The sequence below is a fragment of the Labrus bergylta genome, chromosome 3 (assembly GCF_963930695.1).
Source record: "Labrus bergylta chromosome 3, fLabBer1.1, whole genome shotgun sequence".
NCBI classification, from domain to species: Eukaryota; Metazoa; Chordata; class Actinopteri; order Labriformes; family Labridae; genus Labrus; species Labrus bergylta.
Window position 1 is genome coordinate 31,735,822 of NC_089197.1, and position 18,837 is coordinate 31,754,658.

The 18,837-nt window shown below is 40.9% G+C and overlaps 1 protein-coding gene across 2 annotated transcripts in view; it reads right to left on the reverse strand.

Moving 5' to 3' along the window:
- Positions 1–434: 434 nt before the first annotated feature.
- The window catches only part of LOC109997254 (carbohydrate sulfotransferase 8), a 224,845-nt gene continuing 206,442 nt past the window's right edge, over positions 435–18,837 (reverse strand). For both annotated transcript variants that reach the window (XM_065953150.1, XM_020651703.3), the window contains exons 3-4: positions 8,234–8,271; positions 435–5,539 (exon numbers count right to left, since the gene is read on the reverse strand). In XM_065953150.1, the coding sequence (XP_065809222.1) occupies positions 4,361–5,539; positions 8,234–8,271 (1,217 nt within the window). In that variant the 3' untranslated portion in view covers positions 435–4,360. The remainder of the gene's footprint in view (positions 5,540–8,233; positions 8,272–18,837) is intronic.

Here is an 18,837-nt window from a genome sequence, read left to right on the forward strand (position 1 = left end):
ATGCAGAAGGGAGCATGGTGGAACTGTCGATGGAGAGGGGGATGTTATGGGTGTAATTTGTCCTTACTGGTTGAAATATCTGTAATCTTTTCTGGTCAACATGAGCTGCTCTGTATCGAGTTCAGAGAAGAATGCTTTATCCTAAAATCATGTGAAAAACATTGGACATGATATCAGTGTTTAATATAGTGAGCATGCCTCACAGAGCCAGTAGCTCTAAACCTTAAGTTGTGTTATTTTGATGCATTCAAAAGCAATTAGTTAAAAAGAAGGCACAAATTAAAATAAACTCACAAACAATGAGCCATGGCAAAGCCTTGCATAAATGATTTCCATCCCAGAGCTCATTAGCTGACTCTACAAAGTTTATAACCACTCTGGACCCAAGACAAAAATCAACACAACAGCAAGAAGAGAAACACAGACCACTGATCGAAAATGCTAAAGACAATTTATTAGTAGACACTCATCAGCCAGAAATGATAACCACCTGAAGAATGTCTTCCTGAAATACACCATTTGATTGGCAGTGTAAAATAAGGCAAAGGGCTTTAGATCATATTTTTTTTTACACTTTTGCACCAACGATTAACAGTTATACATTCACTTGTTACTGTAGTTACGCTTTTGATTAATCTGTCCTTACACCCACATACCGAGAACAATTCATTAGCAGGGAGCAGGGGCTGACAAGAGTATCTGCAAGATTAGTACTCATTATAATGCAGCAGCTGTGTTGGTCAGAGCTAACTTACACAGAATCTGACCACAACCTAAACAAAGATTAACTTTTGGAATAGCAGAAGCCAACGCACTATACTGACAATAGCTCATACAGATACCATCACCGTGAAAGGGTTATACCACCAAATTTGTTAAAGACCTTCATAAGTTGATTATAGTGTGTATAGATTTGTATATCATAGTATACCATTGATTCATAGGTGAGTATGTGTCGTTATTTTATAAAACACAATTTCCAATTAGCTGCAAAGCTCACACAGTAACTGCTACTTTAAAGAGGACTGTTTGGGTTGTTCCTGAAATCACAGTTCATCATTACATGTCGGCTATTTTCCGGTGACAACATGCTTAGGGTATGAAAGCCAAATGCCATCATAATGTCATACTATTGTGTTCGAGGTCGGCAAACTCTATAAAAATAGCAACAGCTAACAGGTTTTACCTTACTACGTCCATATTGATGAGCAACTGGAAAAAGAGATTTGAGAGTAGAAAATCCAGAAGACAACCGGCCATATGTCAAGGTAATTATTAGAGTTCTGATCGAGTAGTCTGATTGGAGGACAGGCATTTTATGAATTTTGGTATGGAGAACATCACTGGGACCTATACCTATTTTAAAATAGGTTTCATTCCTGGCACCTCGGCCAGGTGCTCTGAAAACAGTTAACATTAAAGCAGCATTTTTTTTATATTGCCAGCTGTTTTACATCAACCAGCCACAGAAAAACACACTCTGATTTCCCTGCTTGCACAATAAATTAAAACAAAAATACACATTTACACAAAACCAAGTAGCGGCTCTGTGGTAACCATGGACACAATAAGAGCAGGAGAGTGCAGGAGTATGTTTGGGTTGCTCTGCAACAGTTCAATAACTCTGATAAAGTCAGAGTAAAAAATTGCGCTGTTTGTGTTCACACATGAACACACTTTTCAGCAGTTTTGTGCAAGTGCACTTATATTTCCAATCTTGACAAAAGCTAACATTAGCATTCAACCTCTTTCTTGCTAACTATAACTTTTGATAGTAAAATAATACACAATTAAAACTGGATACATCCTGGCAACTGTGTTAGCCAGCAGTCATGTTGGCCAGCTAACGTCAGTGTTGTGTGCTAATGTTGAGCTACGCTAACGAGTGTGTTGTTTTTACTTTAAATATGGCCTCGTGTTCTTCTGGATTTGCTCTTTTCGTTGTGCTTTCAGTTGCTGATCCAAAAGGGGTTAAAAAATGAATGATTTTTTTCAGGATCCCTCTGCTTATGATTTTTGCAAACAGCAGTGAGTGTACAACATAGTAACAGCATTTGTCGTCAGAGGACAGTAGCCACCAGGTGGTATAATGAAAAGCTTGTTGTTGTGTTTTTATTTGAAATATATACCGTCACCCTCTTTGGATAAAAACCGACCTTTCTATCGTGGTTTAATTTTCACTGTGTTTTACTTTGTTTATTTAAAGAAGCCTACAGCAAACTTAGACTTTTTAAAAAGGAGCTAGAAACTCAAATTGTGTTAGCTCACGTCTCCATTCAGTCAATGACACCACATGATTATTCAATGACTTCTTCTGTTTCCTTTTGCCTCACATTAAAAGTCTAGACATGTCTTATTTTATACAGGGGTGTAATAGATTTCTCATGGTAAAATGAATGTGCAGTTTCCACAGGTGTGCTGATATAAAAATGACTTTAGTGCAAGCTGGATGGTGTGTTAGCAATATAGCAGTCTAATAATGTTAAACGCATGATAAAGCATCTTCAGTGAGCGTCTTGTAGCAGTGTGCAATATATAATATGATCCCAAAAGATGCAGGACAACAGTTTAAAAACAACTGGACAACTCTTTCAGTATCTCTCTCTCACACACACAAACACACGCACAGTGGAGTAGCTGTGGGTAGAAATGTCGTTAGCCAGGATGGGTACTGTAAATAGGTGGAATGCAGCTCATCTGTACAGGGTCTATAGAGTCCAAACAGGTTGGGATAAGAAAGAAAGAGCTAGTTTCCAAAAGTTTTTCTAAAAAAAAAAAAAAAGTACCTCCAAAGCACCGAGTCATATGAATGAAAGCGCACATGTTTGCAGTCATTGAGCGTCTTGAGAGTTAGACTTGTGGTTTTCAGCTGGTGGATACTTAGTTTTGGAAAGAAACTCTTCTGTTACACAACACTCTACACTGCTATTACTGAAAGAACAATTAATGACATCAAAAAGAGAAATAGACATACCTTCACCAAGAAGCACTAAATATATAGATTTTAGAAATACATAGAAAAATATATAATCATCTGAATGCCCATTATACAATTTTACACAGTAGTGTCAGAAAAAGCCTATAAGGTGGTGTACAATAGATGCGTTACATACAGAGAGTTACTGTAGGTTACGTACATGAGCGTGTTGTTGAGTGATGGCTGTTCAGGGTTGGTTAGTGTGATGGATGGAGAAGTTTGGGCATGCCCTTTTTTTTTCTTTATTATCTCATTTTGCTCAAAAATGCATTTTTAAACCGACATGAAAACCAGTCAGAATTTTTTTTACAACCTTTTTTCTGCTTGATTTTTGCTCTTGTGAATGTCATCCTTTTGCCCGGCAATACTGTTAACTAAATCTGAAAATTGAATATTTTTTAAGTCAGGAACACTGACAGGCATCAGAAGATATTTTCACCCCATATTTTCACCTTGCAAGAACCTTGACTTCCTGTTTCTAACATCAGCCCACCCGTGTGTATAGTATACCTCATGTGATGTGGAACCTTCAGCACATGTGTTAGACTAAAGCACAAACCGAACCGTCAAAGTTAGAAGTACAAAAATGCTACAATAAGTGCACACAGCTTACAAGTGGGCAGCACTTGACACATTCGAAAGATTTATAATGTATGTATTTTCCGTTTGTTATGGTTCTTGTTAAAAACCTTTTACACAAAATATATTTGTTAGTATGCGTTGTATAGAGGTAAACAGATGCCTGACCTTCAGAGTCAAATAGTAATTGCAAATATTTCTAATTCAGTCATTCTAACGTTGAGTCTATAGCTCATGGCCATGATAATAACTCGATCACAAACTCATGCATCAAAAAATCTAACATTTTGGTGTGATTCATATGACTGTAGGTGGAAATACTGAAATCAGTTCTAAATGAAGAAAAAACGATTAGAACCTTTATCAAACCCCTCCGATGTGGGGACTTTGATGAATCATTTGCAAATGCTATCTGACTCACAGTTAGGCACGATTTAAAGCCTGTTGAACAATTATGAACTTTTCTTTAGAAGCATTACATTTATAATTTTAATATCATACCTCACCATGTACCATGTAGTGGATAAATAGTTTCATTTCAAATTCAATTTAGAGGATTTCATACACAATATCACATGAGCCATCTCATCTCATAGTGGGGTTCAAATGAAGATATTCTGGTAGAAATGTTTTCGTAAAAAGCAGCTTTTGTGAAATTCAGAGAAAGTTCCGTCTCTGATCGTTCTGCTTTGATGCAAAGATCCATATGAGTGTGTGAGTGGGGCCTCTTTATGTTAAGGTTTTCTGTCAAGGTAGAGATGAAGACGTAGTGGAATGTGATTCAGGCGTCACGATGGGAGTCAGTCAGTATAAATCTTTAAAAGGTTTGGAATAGTTAAACATCAGATAATCCATGTAGTAGAAGTCGTAAACCCGCTGTCTCTCCAACGTGCTGACCTGTGTAAAGTATTTTTGTGTGATCTGCATAGAGGTCCTCTTGTCCGTTGGGTTCCTGTCTTTAAAAGTGGGCAGCGTGAGGTTGGACGGCGCTCCAGTCAATCGCAAGAGAAAGTTGGACTCCTCCTCCATGTTCTCGAACTTGCCGATGAAGTCGTAGTCTATGAGACACGGGTTGCAGAGCTGGTTGGCCTGCTCCCAGTGGATGTCCATTCCCACAGGCCGGTGGACGTCAAGCAGGTACTGGACAAACTCCTTAAACGTGACCCCGCTGCCTGTCTTCAGAGCCGCCCAGGATGGGTTCACGCGATACTTGGAGATTATGGGTTTCCCGAACAGGGAGTGGTAGTAGTTGTTGGGATTTTCAAACTTGTCCCTGTAGGCCGACACCATTCTCTCCAGCGGCTCTCGCACAAACATGACCTTGGTGTAGGTCTCCAGACGGTGCATGATTCCTTGTCTGTCAAAGCTGTCCAGCTTCTTCAGATGGTGGCCGTAGTGGACTGTGTCATGTTTGATGCTCTGTGCGTTGGGGGCCTGACCCGCCAGCACCATCAGGGTCCTCTTCCAGTTGGAGCAGCCTGCTTTGGGAACCTGGCAGTACAGCAACTTGTACTTGTCCTCCACAAAGATGTGTTTGACATGATGACGAGTGATGGTCCTGGAGATGCTGCTCTTGTACTTAGCACACATCTCCTTCATCAGCTGTCGACGTGCTTCCAAGATGTCAGAGAGCTTTTTCCAACTCTCAGGGGAAAAGGAGCCCATAAAGGCAGAGGAGGAAGAGGAGGAGGAGGAGGAGACAGAGGATGAGGAGGAAGAAGAGGAGGAGGCCGAGGAGGAAACATGGCTGTTGTTTTGATGATTCGGAGGGCTTGTTTTCAGCAGTTTGCGCTGTCTTTTGGAGACATGAAGTGAGCCTATGTCCTGCTCCTGGGACCCAGGGGTGGCTGTCTGTCTGCTCTCCTCAAAGTGTGGGAACTGCATCGGAGGGATCGGGCTGGACAAGATGCTCACTGCTGCCTTATGTTCCTGATAACCATCAGATTTGCCTCTTTCTCTCTCTCTTTCTTGTGTTGAAAGGGTCTATAAAACAAAGACAACACAGAATGTAGGAGTCAGCAGACAGGGTTTTTACATCAAACTGCAATATTTTCATATGACCATGTGATAAAATATGACCAAATGAACCTAGAATGGATTCTTTGTGCTGGTTTATCTGAGTTTTATCAACACAAAAATGACATGGCCTGCAGTACTCAATCAGGCCACTTGGTGTTGCTGTTTCACTACCCCTCAAAAAATTTCTAACTTTGTTGCATGCAAATGTCACACTGCCTAATGCCATCTCTGACCTATCAGTAAACTGAGCCGTAACATCATATAAATGTCTTATAAACACTTAATGGTGAATCTAAATTAAAATCATCTACTGCCTGATTAGCATCATTTGGTGCCCTGGGCCATCATGCATTCTGACATTTTATTTCAATTACATGCTGTAATGGCATCATAAAGCCAATGGACTGCATGTCTAATTTTAATTTTACAACAGACAAGGTGATGAGACCGTCATGAATCTCTGCTCATCCTCCTGCTGACTTAAATGGTCATATTCTTTCATCTGCAGGGACATCTGGAGGGGGAAGAAAAAAAAAAGGAAGGAGTGGTTCCTCCCCTGTCTGTTTAATGTGCAAGGCGAGCGCAGGGCAGAAACCTATTCACCAGACAGCACGTACTTCAGAGGTTTGCACTGATGTGAGCCTCTCATCGGTGCTGACGATCACAGCAGAGATGAGAGCAAGCAGGGGTCAGCTGAGAGAGGATACAGTAGTAGGAGAGCGGCATGTCTGACATAGAAACCCCATTCATGGATTATCAAACATGATACAGCTTTCTGTGATACTATTTTAAACGTGTAACAATAGAATGATAAAATGAAGCTGGCGTCGATGTCTTTAGGGGATCGTGATAAAAATGTACCTTGATAAGAATTATGAACTTTTTACTCAATATGGAAAGATTAGACAGCCCAGCTGGAATAGTGACTAAAGCCACTTAGTCATCAGTTTTCTTATTTTGCATGAAGTGTATGAACACATTCAACCCCTGTTATCCTCCAACTATTGTTTTGACATACTTTATTAATCTTTGAGGTTTACACTTGTTTATTAGGAGACACATATATACACACACATAGGCTTGAAATACACACATGCACAAACAGGAGCTGTGGACATGCATTAATGGAGAGATGTCAGAGTGGGGCTGCTACACATTGCTACGCAGAGAGTGCGTGCAGGGGGTTCGGTGCCTTGCTCGAGGTCACCTCGGCAGTACTTGGGAAGTGATCTGGCACCTCTCAACTTCCATATTTTTGGTTTGCACCGGGACTTGGAACAGGTGACCCTCTCTAATGACTGAGCTACTGCCTGTGCTTTTTTCTTTTTTGCAGCTCATCAGACATCCTGTGTTCACTGCAGAGTCTCTGACAGGCTTTAATCTATAAAGTAAACACTCTTCATTTAGTGTTTAAGCTGTTATAATTTCTAATTTTCTGCAAAAACATTTTCTTCCACAAAAAAATGCATGACCAATGGAAGATAAAAAAAACCTGAACTCAATCAGCAAGACACTTATATCTAATGTGAAACTGCTATTTGCTTCACTTTTTGTGTCTATCAGTTTAAGTGATCTTTAGTGAATAGAAAACTGTGTGAGACAACTGAAGTATACGACTATATGATACTATATTTTGATCAGGATATTTATTAGAATAAATATCAATAAAAAATAAATTGTAATAAAATTATTAGTCACATTATCGCGCTCTTTGATGAAGGCGTGGAAAATTTAGCACATTAACCCGCTGTGATTGATATTTTTTAACCTTGAAGTTATCATTTTAGGTTGTTTGGTCAAATGTAAACAAACTCATCTTGATGCAAATAACTGTAAAAGTTGTGAGGCGAAATACTAATGGATCGTCATAGTAAGTTATTATCTTGTCGCTTTTAGTGCTGCAAAATCCAAATGTTTTGATTGAACTTGTAAATCAGTGTGACGTTTGTTTATCTAGCTGGACTAGTTGTAAATAATCCAAAAATATAAACACAAGAAAGTAGAGCCTGACCAATTAATCAGCCAGACGATCATATCAGCCGATTTTAGCATATCCAGTGACTTTGGCTAATGTTAGCGCAAATAATAATAATTACAGAGTTACTAGATTTATTCAACAGTCAAATAGCATTTCATTTGAGTATCATTGTATTACACTAGTAGTTCTCTTTCACCAGTAATCCTATATGGATTACAACAAGTATTATCACTCTGCAGAACATCGAGGGGTGATGCAGGTACATGAAGTTTTTCCAGTTGAGTCACCATCTTGTCCACATGATACTGTAAATCTTTTCCACCAGTGTTTGATAACTGCACAATGCAATAAATGTGTATATCTATATCTATCTATCCCACAGACGGAAGATAGATCTAAGAAAGATATCAGCTGATATGTCATCGATATCGGTCGGGCCCTACATGTAAGGGACTTTCTACTGTAAGAGTTGCAGAAAGGGAAGTGGAGGTCTGGAGGTACTGGGACATTTACTCAGTGAAGTCTGACTGGCTGAACACACAGTGCGAGGTCGGCCTCTCCTGACTGATGCTATCAGATACGCTGAGAGGTACAAGGCCCACAATCACTTTTGAGCTACAGATAACAGTTTAGAACAACCGGCGTATCTGTGTTTTGGGAGACATGGAGTAAACACTTACCTCTCTGGACTGCCGTGGAGTGCTTCCAAGCTTCACGCCTTGGGGAGAGAGAAAAGAGAAAAGAGACACAGAAAAAATCAGCACTTAGGTAAACAACATGGTTTTCAGCTCCTTGTGGAAGAGAGGTAGGAGCTACTGATGCATCAGAGGCTGCGATAATTTAACGCTTCTTTCACTTAATCGTCTACTTTTGATCTGCACGAAAACCACAGCTGATCATCTCGTCCACAGAGGGAAGACAGGTAGCTCTATCTGTGTAATGAGCTGCCACAAGCATGAGAAGTTGGTAAATGAGTTGTGTGCCAGTAGCGAGGAGTGAGGATGAGACGGGGGAGGGGGGGGAGAAAAAAGCACATGGAAAGAGAGGGAAAACGAGATGCTATTTGTTTTAATTTGGGAGAAGTAAGAAAGAAAGAGAGAGAGGGGGGGGGGAAGAGAGAAATTAAATAAAACTGAGAGAACCAGTCGACTCTCTCTGGGATAGCTGGAGAGTGATAAAGACATTCAGAGTGGTTTTGTGGCAGCCTCGGGGACAGGTGGGAATGCGTATCGGCAGATGTGTGGCAGCAGGACAGACGATGCGTTTAGCGCTCTGTCTCCAGCTGGACATCTCCTTTCCTACGGTCCCCCCCCCATCCCACTGATAGATAATCAGGCTGACAGCTCTGAGTGGGGCTGCATGGCTGCTGATGGGGGGGGGGAACGCAGACACCTCAGCCTGAGTGGCCTGTCACTTCCAATCTGAGGAGGGAAGTGATGGGAACCTGCACACAGCTGGGGGGTGGGGGGGGGGGGGGAGGAGGGGCCATAGAGGCAGGCCACAACCTTCCCTAAGTAATGAGATCTGCGGATCCCTATCTCGCATTTAACCACGCTTCGCTGGGGAGGGAATAAAATGTGTTGCCCAGACGCAATGTTGTTTTAGATTAGTATGCCGCTGGAGAGCTCGGCGTTGCTGTCTGAATCTTTGCTCGTCTTCATTCTTCTGAACGAGACACGGAGGAGGGGAAAGAAAAAAAAAATGAGGAGGCTAAGGAGGCGGCGTGTGACATTTTCTAATCTTGTTTAGGTGCTGTTGTGCTATTTGATCTTCTAACCCTCATGATAGCTCATGTAGGATGTGAATCTTCTATATCAGTGTACATGCAGAAACACATGAATATTTATCACAACACACACACACAGATGCCGTCACCGGGGTAACACGTCCAAGCACAACAATAGCAACAGTCGCTCAGTGTCTGCTGTTCTAAACTGATGGAGTGGTATACGGGGCCCCCCCCCCCCCTTGTAGACCTGGCCATCTCTTCAGGAAACACGCTTACTTATTGATCTGGAAAGCCCCATCAAGGTGGTAATTGAATTCTCCAAAAGGTTTAATTGGTTCTGTTTGAGGCGTGTTTCGGCGCGGCCGTGGTTACGAGTTTGTCACAGCTGATGGTGTCAGCTCTGTCACACTTTCCCATCGCATGTCACACCTCACTCCAATTTCCAAACCTTTTATTGTGGCAGTCCTCTGAACCACTGACACAAATCAGGATACAAAGTATTTGCAGCAATCCAGCAGACTATATGACCTTGATTTATATCATTTGTTCTGCAATTTGCAAGAGAAACAAGATAAATGGAATGAATTTAGATTCAGGCGGAGGCTCTTAAACCGCACACTCTGATCTATTCAGCATTCAGGGACTAAGATGTTTTGTTGAAGGTGTTCTGAAGTAATCCACCATGACTTGATTCCATTTCATAACTCTGACAGTTTTTGCGACAAAAAACAGTTTGTGCGCTCCGTCCCTAAAAGTGTTTCACTCTCCCAAATATGTAACAAGAATTACACTTGATGAGAGAAACATTATGTCACGATGGTGAGAGTGTAACTGAAACAAGCAATAAAGCTATATAAACGGGATTTCAGGGGGATTTGTAAACATCATTTATCTTTGTAGCATCTGTTTGGTTGAGGGTAATAGTTGCTGTTTGATTGCAATTTCACACTCAGTCAATTCCACTCAGCAACTATGCTATTGATTTTTTACTGCTGCAGAGTGAAACAGTGATAAATTGTAAGGACTGAGATTTCATCTGTGAGACATGTACAGATGTAAAAGCTTCTGCAGAAGACGAGTCTTTGTACAACAAGTCGTTTTTATAAACCATCTTAAAAGTGGATGCTTCTTACAAAGGAGTATTTTGAATGTTGATTTTAGAGTTTCATTCTGCATCACTTTTTATTTATTTATTAGCTGTGTTCTGCAAAATCAACACACACGCAAAACATCTCTGCAGCACAAAGGAAAGGTTTCAGGATAAATGCATCATGTCGGATGCTGAAATGGGAAGAAAACAAATGATGAATAAAGCCAAAGTTGTTGTTTTTTAGATCGTCAGACATTAAATGCCAAACTGTGTGTTGTTCTGCGTTGGTATAACTTATTTTAGAAGCTCCAAAAAGCTTCTGGTAAACTCCTTCTTAGTCTATAGTTCACATCAAAGATCAGCAGAGGATGTCTGACTTTGATTCTTTGAGCATTTCTCTGTAATTTCACCATGACTGAAGCTGATTCAAAAAGCAGAATCTGCTGTTGAGCCTCGTCCTCTGTTGTCCTCTAAAAGCAACCTTGAGCATCCACCTCTTTCTCTCCCAGACACAAAGCCTCTGAATATTCATGCAGACGAGCCAGCATTACTACGAGGATCCATATAAACAAGGGCCACATCATTAGCGGGTCCATTATCATCCCTTCCTCTAAAAGACCCCTTGTACGTCTCTCTAACAGCGACACACATCAAACATCCTCTGTCTGCCACTGCCGCCGAGGAGGAGCAAAGGACAGAAACAATGTGAAATAATGAGCTTGTTAAGTGAAGGATTGTGGCCTGGATGTTCTGGGAGAACTTGTTTAATGGCCGGTTTGAAGCAGAGACAGGCCAGGAGGCTGCTGGAAGCCAGACAAGGCAGTCCTCCTCCAGCTCAGTATTAAGGCCAGGCCGTCACCATAAACCTTTCATTAGTCATTCAGAGCAGGTCACACTGAGCCACTGTGACCCCGACCAGCTGCACCCGACGAACCACCCACACCTGCACTGTGCTCACACGCTCCTCCTTCACTTGACTCTATGTGGGAACACAGGGCTCAGGCCTGCTGGTGCGGGTTTATCAGAGGTAAAAACGCTCGAGAACAGAGGTATTAGCCTCTAAGCTCTGCTCCATTGATAGTTTAACTTGTTGTGGTAAAAGATGAAACAATGTTTCGGCTGGAGCTGAAATCCTCCAGGACCGGGCCAAAGAGAGAGAGCAGCTGCTGAGGAGGAGGAGGAGGAGGAGGAGTAGGAGGAGGAGGTGATGGGTGAGCAATCAGTGAATCAGGATTGAAGACGTGCCCTGCAGAGGATCTCTTAAAACTTAAAAAATGTGTGTGGCATCATCTGAAGACTGAAATGTGTTTCGAAGAGAAGCTTGGAAGCTTCAAGACGTTCTTGTGTGTTCACAACTCAAAGGACCGGTTTGGCAGTGAGTGAAACTATAACACACCTTTAAGCCAATCAGATACGATGTACTGTTAAAGAAACACGAGCAGAACACCAGGAAACTGATCAGGAGGAATCTTAATCCATGGGACATTAATGCCAACAGACATTGTACTCTTAGCTCATACACTGAAGTTTCTGATTCTTAGTAAGAGCTGCTCCCATCAAAGGACTGGGGTTCAAGGACACAGTTCATGGCATGAATTCAGCCATGTATTTGAATTTTCTACCATACGCGCTTACTTCAACTGCCTGCCTCCAGTGTTGAAGCTAATACAACAGTGCAAAAAAAATCTGGCCCCTTATTATAATGCTTATGAAGAAAAAAGGTCTTTTAGTCTCCGTAGTCCTTTTTTATTTATCGTAGAGTTGGAAATCGGGGACAGAGAGAGTAGGGAATGACATGCGGGAAAGTAGCAAAAGGTTGGACTTGAACCCAGGCCGCCCGCTTCGACGACTATATATCAGCACCCCCAGGGCTGAATTTTTATACATCTCATTAGGTTAATTTATAAAAATGGAGTAATTGAGCATTGTCTTGCTTTTTAGTTTTAACCTGAGAAAAAGGTTCTGAATAATTCTTCGAAATCCAACATTCAGAGAGAACACAGAAAGTAATGCTAGAGTTCTTGGTTGGCTTTAAAATGACTGTTTACTAAATGTTTATACGTTATTACGCTATATACACTAATTGTAATTCTGTACAACAGTTATAAAGTCAAAATCAACTTCTGAGATAATTCACTTCATGAACAAACAGAAGCTCCTCAGTCTCTGGATGCTCTCACCTCCTGGACGTGGAGCACAGAGCCGAGCGAGCAGCTGGCATCACAAGAGCTTACCACCTATACAAAGGTTGCAAAGTGTTAGAAAATAAAAAGGTCTGCTGCTCAGCCAAATGACAAAGCCCCGTCATTACCTGTGCATAATGCATGTTGACATTTTTGATTCTGGCTCTGTGTAGTAATTACTCCTTATTAGTCTGTATTGTTTGTTTCAGGTCAGGCAGCAGAAGCACAGCACGTGGTCAGAAAGTAGAAGATCTGACTTTGGACTTAGCCTTGAAAATATCAGACAAAATATGCATTATGCAATAACATTGTTCAATGTAGTTATAAAACTATGACACGTTAAAAATGTATAGCTATCTTAAATGTATATGTCAAATTTTGTTACAATGTTTACATTTAAATGTCTAAATTAATAAAAAATTGACTAAACCTACAGTATATGATATTTTATAGTTGTTGTTGAATACTAACATTAACCTCAAATATTTCCAACAGTTTACATGAGCCATAGAAATTCGGAATTTTATAGTTGTAACGGGACGTGTCTTGTCTTGGTGGCTGCCATGACAGACATGAAATGTTTATTGTTGCCATGGAAACACCGGATGCTACGTCAATGACCGCTGCAAAAGGAAGCGGGAGCTGCTGCTGAAAGCTGCTGTACTGTTGGTGTATGTGCTGCTTCAATAACAATGTCATATAGATCATCAATCAATCAATCAATCAATTTGTATTTGTATAGTGTCTTGTTATCTCAAGACACTTTACAAAAGAGCAGGTAAAAAGACCTTACTCATGTTCCAACATGTCCCTTCTGAATCCCAATAGAAGCAAGAAAGCAAAAGTGCTGTTCTTTTAAACCACTAAAATGACACAAATAGTTCAGAGAGTAGCATGTTTGGCATGCTGTGTGTGAACGCCTGGTGCATGAACATTAAAACAGATTTTTCTTATTTTAGTCTTTTGCAAAGTGTTCAATGTGCAGCCCGGCTCGATCTCTGACTATTTTTGCTGTGGTTCTATCAGCCTCAGAGGTTGATTAAGGTAATTTGACTATGCTTTTATGATACTACATTATAGATAATGACTAAGTAAGTCCCTACTGTAACATTTAAGAGAGCCTGACGTGAGTGAAGTGAAAAAACAAGGACCAGGGTGTGTAATGCGCGAGATGCAGACAATACTTGTGTGATTTAATTCACATTTTACATTTCAATAAAAGATCTGATATCATGTGTGGTACTCTGAAAAGGGCGATGTTATGTTGGACATTGTGGCATATATTGTGTATGAACCTGCCTCTTCAGCTTCCCCTCTTAACCCCATAATGACTTTTTTCTGACCTCCTCAATGCAATTCCTTTTTTTTACAGCACCTCAGAGGGAGCAGACGAGGACATGAGTTATTAGTAAAACCCATAAATTACATGAAGCTCTCGATGCCGTGCGTGGGTCCCCCCTTCTACCTCTGACCCAACACGAAGGTCAAGTGTCAGAAACAGCCGTAAATCACCAGAGATGTGCCCCCTCATTAGTTACAATTCGAAATGAAAAAAGAGAGCGATTCCTCCAGTCCCCCGCCAAAATAAATCAGTGTGTTTCTTCCATGCACCATAAATAACACATGCTCCGGCATATTATTGTCTGTGGCAGAGCACAGGCTGAGCATACAAAAACTACATCAACATTCAGTGAGATAAAGACCGAGCTCGGAGGAAGACTATTTATGATGTGAGGCTGTGCTGCTGCATTAACACCTTTGCACTATTCTCAGAGCACTTTGCTTTTTCCTGCTCCGAGGCAGAGCAGCCGTTCAGCTCATGCATCATCACACCCATCACAACATCACTCCTACATATGACACTGGGAATTGGTTAAGGATGCTGCATAAGGACGGGGGTGCATGGTCTGTATTGAACATATTTGTTTTTAGATGAGGCAGGATTTAATTTGTTTAATTGTTTGATAACATCAACAATATATTGATCATTAAGAAAACACAAAACCTTGAGTCATTCTTTTCAATTATGTTTAAAGAGAAGTCCTACTTTATCTGCAGGGTCCTTCAAGGAGTAATCTGAGAAAATGTTTTTTTTTTACTCCAACAGTAAGAGACACACTTTGAACCCTTTGTAAGTCTCCACATAGAGCAAACAAAATGTCCAACCTGTAGATATGGACATTAACTTTGTATCTATTTTGGAGGCATTGGTAGAAAAATAGTGATATTTCTTGTGCTGTAAATATCTTGCTATGAAAAGAGTGTACATTTGTTTTGGAAACCAGTTTGCCTTAATACTGTTGTTTCATGCAGACATGGGAAAGAGCCGTCTCCCCCCGTCCCCTCCTCCCTAGAGTCAATGTGCACACATGTTGTCATGTCACAGACACGATAGCTTCAGTGTTTATAAACCTCTCTCCATTTTTTTAAACGCATCTCCAGTATTGACCCTAGTTTTATTACGTTTCTGCTCGTGGAGCTTAATAGAAAAAATGCTGAGGCTTTTTAGGTCGGGTAGAATCAGTTCGCTTGCCTGTTTCCATTGCTGTATCACCTGTTAGTTTGCTGTGATAACTGGTCTCATATCTGGCAAACCGAGGGGCGTCCAAAACGGCCGTGTTGGAGTACCGCCTACTTCAGAAGAAAAAAAAAAACTATTCCGCACCAGAATCAAAACTTAGGAGCCAGCACTTCAACATAGTATGTGTCCTTAATGTCTGCTGACATCATGTTTTAATTTAATTCAGTAATATCTTACATATTAGATCTTTAATAAATAAGACACGATGGAGGTGGAAAATTCAGGATTGGTTCTAAGTCCTTTCAAGTCTACATACAGTATATGTTGAATGGCTAACAGAAGTTGATTTTTTTCCGCAGCCTGTTCAACTAAATTCTTTTCTTGTCTTCTTTGATTATTCTTCCCTGTACGTGCATGAGGAGCATCCTAAGAAATCAGTGTGACACCTTGCTGATGAAACTGTAGAAAGGCCCCTAAAGGACCTGAAGACGGACGTAAAGAATAACTAAATAGAAATGGTCAATCTTCTCACTGATGGTCTGCTTCACTGTTTTGGGTCATTCAGAGGCATTAGTATTCAAAAGAGACGGTTTCACAGCCAGTTAAAAACGCCTCACAGTAGGTTTAATGATAAAGAGAAACTGCCTCTGTGGGGCCATAAAGTAGGAAGCTATAAAAAAAAATCCTCCTCATGTTTTAATTTGCTCCAATATTGGGCTTCTTTTTTCTGTGCGATCCTCAAATTCTCTTTTCATGCTGCTAACACTGGGGCGCTGAACACAGCAGGGGGGGATATAATGAAGCACACAGATGGGAGGCCTCTGAAAGGGGTGTGTGAATATGACACAATTACAGTTATGACAATTCATTTTGACTAGAATATATTCTTAAAGTCTATCCTACTTTGGGTACTCTCAAGGTTAGGAGACGTAAAGGACTTCCTAGGAGCCGATTTCCATGGAAACAGAGAGTCAGAGAGAGTGTGTGAGGCTGCTGTGGGAGGCGGCTTGTTTTAAAACCATGTAGAGGACGGGGGCTCTGACAGCCTGCATGAGGAAGGATGTGTAAACAAATGCTACCTGTCAGCTGCAGGGCCCAGGTTAAGTGAATTATGTCAGCCGAGGCGAGGTGCAGGAGGCTTTAATTGGCACACGTCTTATTCAGAAGCAGCAGAACGGAGTACAAACTGCAGTACTCCTTCTGGGAGCCACTCCTTTCCCTATGACAATGGGGAGCTAATGAAATTCAAAAAGTCCATACAGAAAGTGCAGATTTCTCTGAAACTGGAGAGTTCACACAATCACACTCCCACACTGAGCTGCTGTATCCTGAGAGGAGTGATGTGCTCTCATATATATCTGAAGGCTGAGTACTGAGTCAACTATTCAAGGAGGAAGAGAGGACAGACTGTGCAGAAAGCTGGAGAGCCTACAGACTCTATGCAGATGCCTGTGTGAACAAAGCAGTGTGTTAAAAACAAAAAAAGGAGATTAAGGACGGAGAAAAAGATCCAGTAATGACATTCACTAAATATGTGAGTAAGACAGCAATCCTAGGACACAAATAATCACATATGTATCCACGTGCAACAATAAATAGACCCAACAGTTTTCTTGTTGGTCATCAGAACTGTCACAGTAACATATGCTTCATTATTGCTCATTTGAAACCTCATGAAACAATCAAACCTCCATTTTGCTAGTAAGCACACACAGAAAACGTCTGGATGTTTTCGGCTAATATGCACTTTTGGAGTTGTAGTAAACTGCTTCTCAGAAACGTTTCCTTTTACATGAGTTTGTATAGAAGAAACAGATCTTTTGTGAGCACGCTGTTATTTTGTTCCGATGATTCAACTTGTGAAGTTTTTTTGCCAATTCAAGCAAAGAAGTGCTCCAGCTATGAGTCATGTAACATTGTCTGTGGTATAAAAAAACACACACTGGAAATAGGACTTTATTCCCTTTTTACACCTGTATTGAATGTCTGTCTCTCCTGGAGGAGGGATTCCTCCTTCACTTTCTTTATAAAGTTTATTCTTACTCCAAGTTATTCTTTCCTTTGTTGACAATCTTCTGTGTATGTGAGAAGAACTCAAACTCATTTTTGTCCTGATCTAGTTTTTTTATGCTATGTAAACACCTTCCCCCAAAATAAAGACTTCAAAAAGATAATACATCATTTGTTGGTCTAAGGATAGAGAGTGTTGTGTGCAAAATGTAAATCCCCCTTCAGACAAAAATGTGTGAACTGTGATAGTGGGCTAAATGAATAACACTGACTTCACTTGGTTTGACTTGTGCTTCCATTTATGCAAAACAGACAAAACAGTGTAGTGACAGACTGCTCTTTACTGATTTCACATCTATAAAAGACATTTACCTTCACTATTATCACCAACACACACCGGCACATTCAGGCCTGTTTTCCTAACATGCAGACCACACACCCATACTTGGACGCCCTATCAACTCTTTCAGGGTCTACTGAGAGCTTATCCTTCTTTCTTTTACCTGAAGGGCTAAGAAAGCAGAGCAAATGCTCATAAGCTCCACCTCAACACAAACCCAATCTCTGAAAGTCCACATCTGGCATCACCTTAAACAGTGACCTCATCTATAACAAACACACAGTTGACAACAACAGCTCTGTAAATAAACAATCAGTACAGCCACACATCATCCGGCTATACCACAAACTCATCCAGCCAGTCGTAGAATAAGGTTTTTATTTGTTTTTTTTCCTCCAAACTCAATATCACAAACAGAGTAAAGTTCTTAAAAGTGAAGAAATGAAGCATGCAGTTCTACAGGGCCGCTCTCTGCTGCTGATACAGGACAACAATAGGAAGGCTTACTTCAGCAAAAGCTTTATTCCTCTCATCCCCACAACATGTTACACTGCGAATGAATAAATACACAGAAAATGAGAACTACAAAAGGTGTGAACACTTGCTTATTCAGCTGGTTAGGGCACACAACTTAAACTAAAATGCGGATGGGTATTTATAAAACTTTGGAACATGCACAGCAGCTTGGGCTGAAATAAAAGAGACATTTACAAGAGGAAAGCAAATGCTAATAAAAACAACTTCTTTTTCACATTATCCATGTCAGATCTGTTCGGTTCAACACTTTTTTTTCCTTCAGCAAATTCACAGAAGTTGCATCTCATAAATAAGTTTGTATAAGCAGCTAAAATTGTGCCATTAGATCTTTTCACTATATGTTGTGTTTGCTTTGAGAAACCTGATAACATCTTATTGGATCATGGTGGCTGAACTTTATTGCACCATTGAAACAATTAAGTTATACAACTGTTCGTTTATTTTTGTTTCAAAATCTGTTTAAAGCTTTGTGCCCTGGCTTTCTGAGGGGTAAAATGAGTTGTTTGAAAACCTATTTTAGGTCATTTTTTTCACACGATTTCTCATGTTTTGCAAAATCAAAGTGTGTTTCCAATCGTTCTCCTGTGACCTGTGGGTACACTGGGCGTCTCGCTGAGGTGCTGTGATCACACGGCGCTATGTCTTCGTTAAGCCGCCGTGCTCCCCTGTTCACCTCTATTTGCAGTGAGACTGGGGACTGGAATTGGCCCTGTCACTGTTTACCCTGGCCTCTCATTGGAGTTAGCTCCACGTCCCCCCCCCCCACGCCTTGTTTTCCTGTCAGAGCACCGCTGATTACAGCAGGGACTGATGAGTCCAGACATGTGAGTAAAGCACAGGGACCTCCAGCTGAATACTAAAACATCAGCTTTCA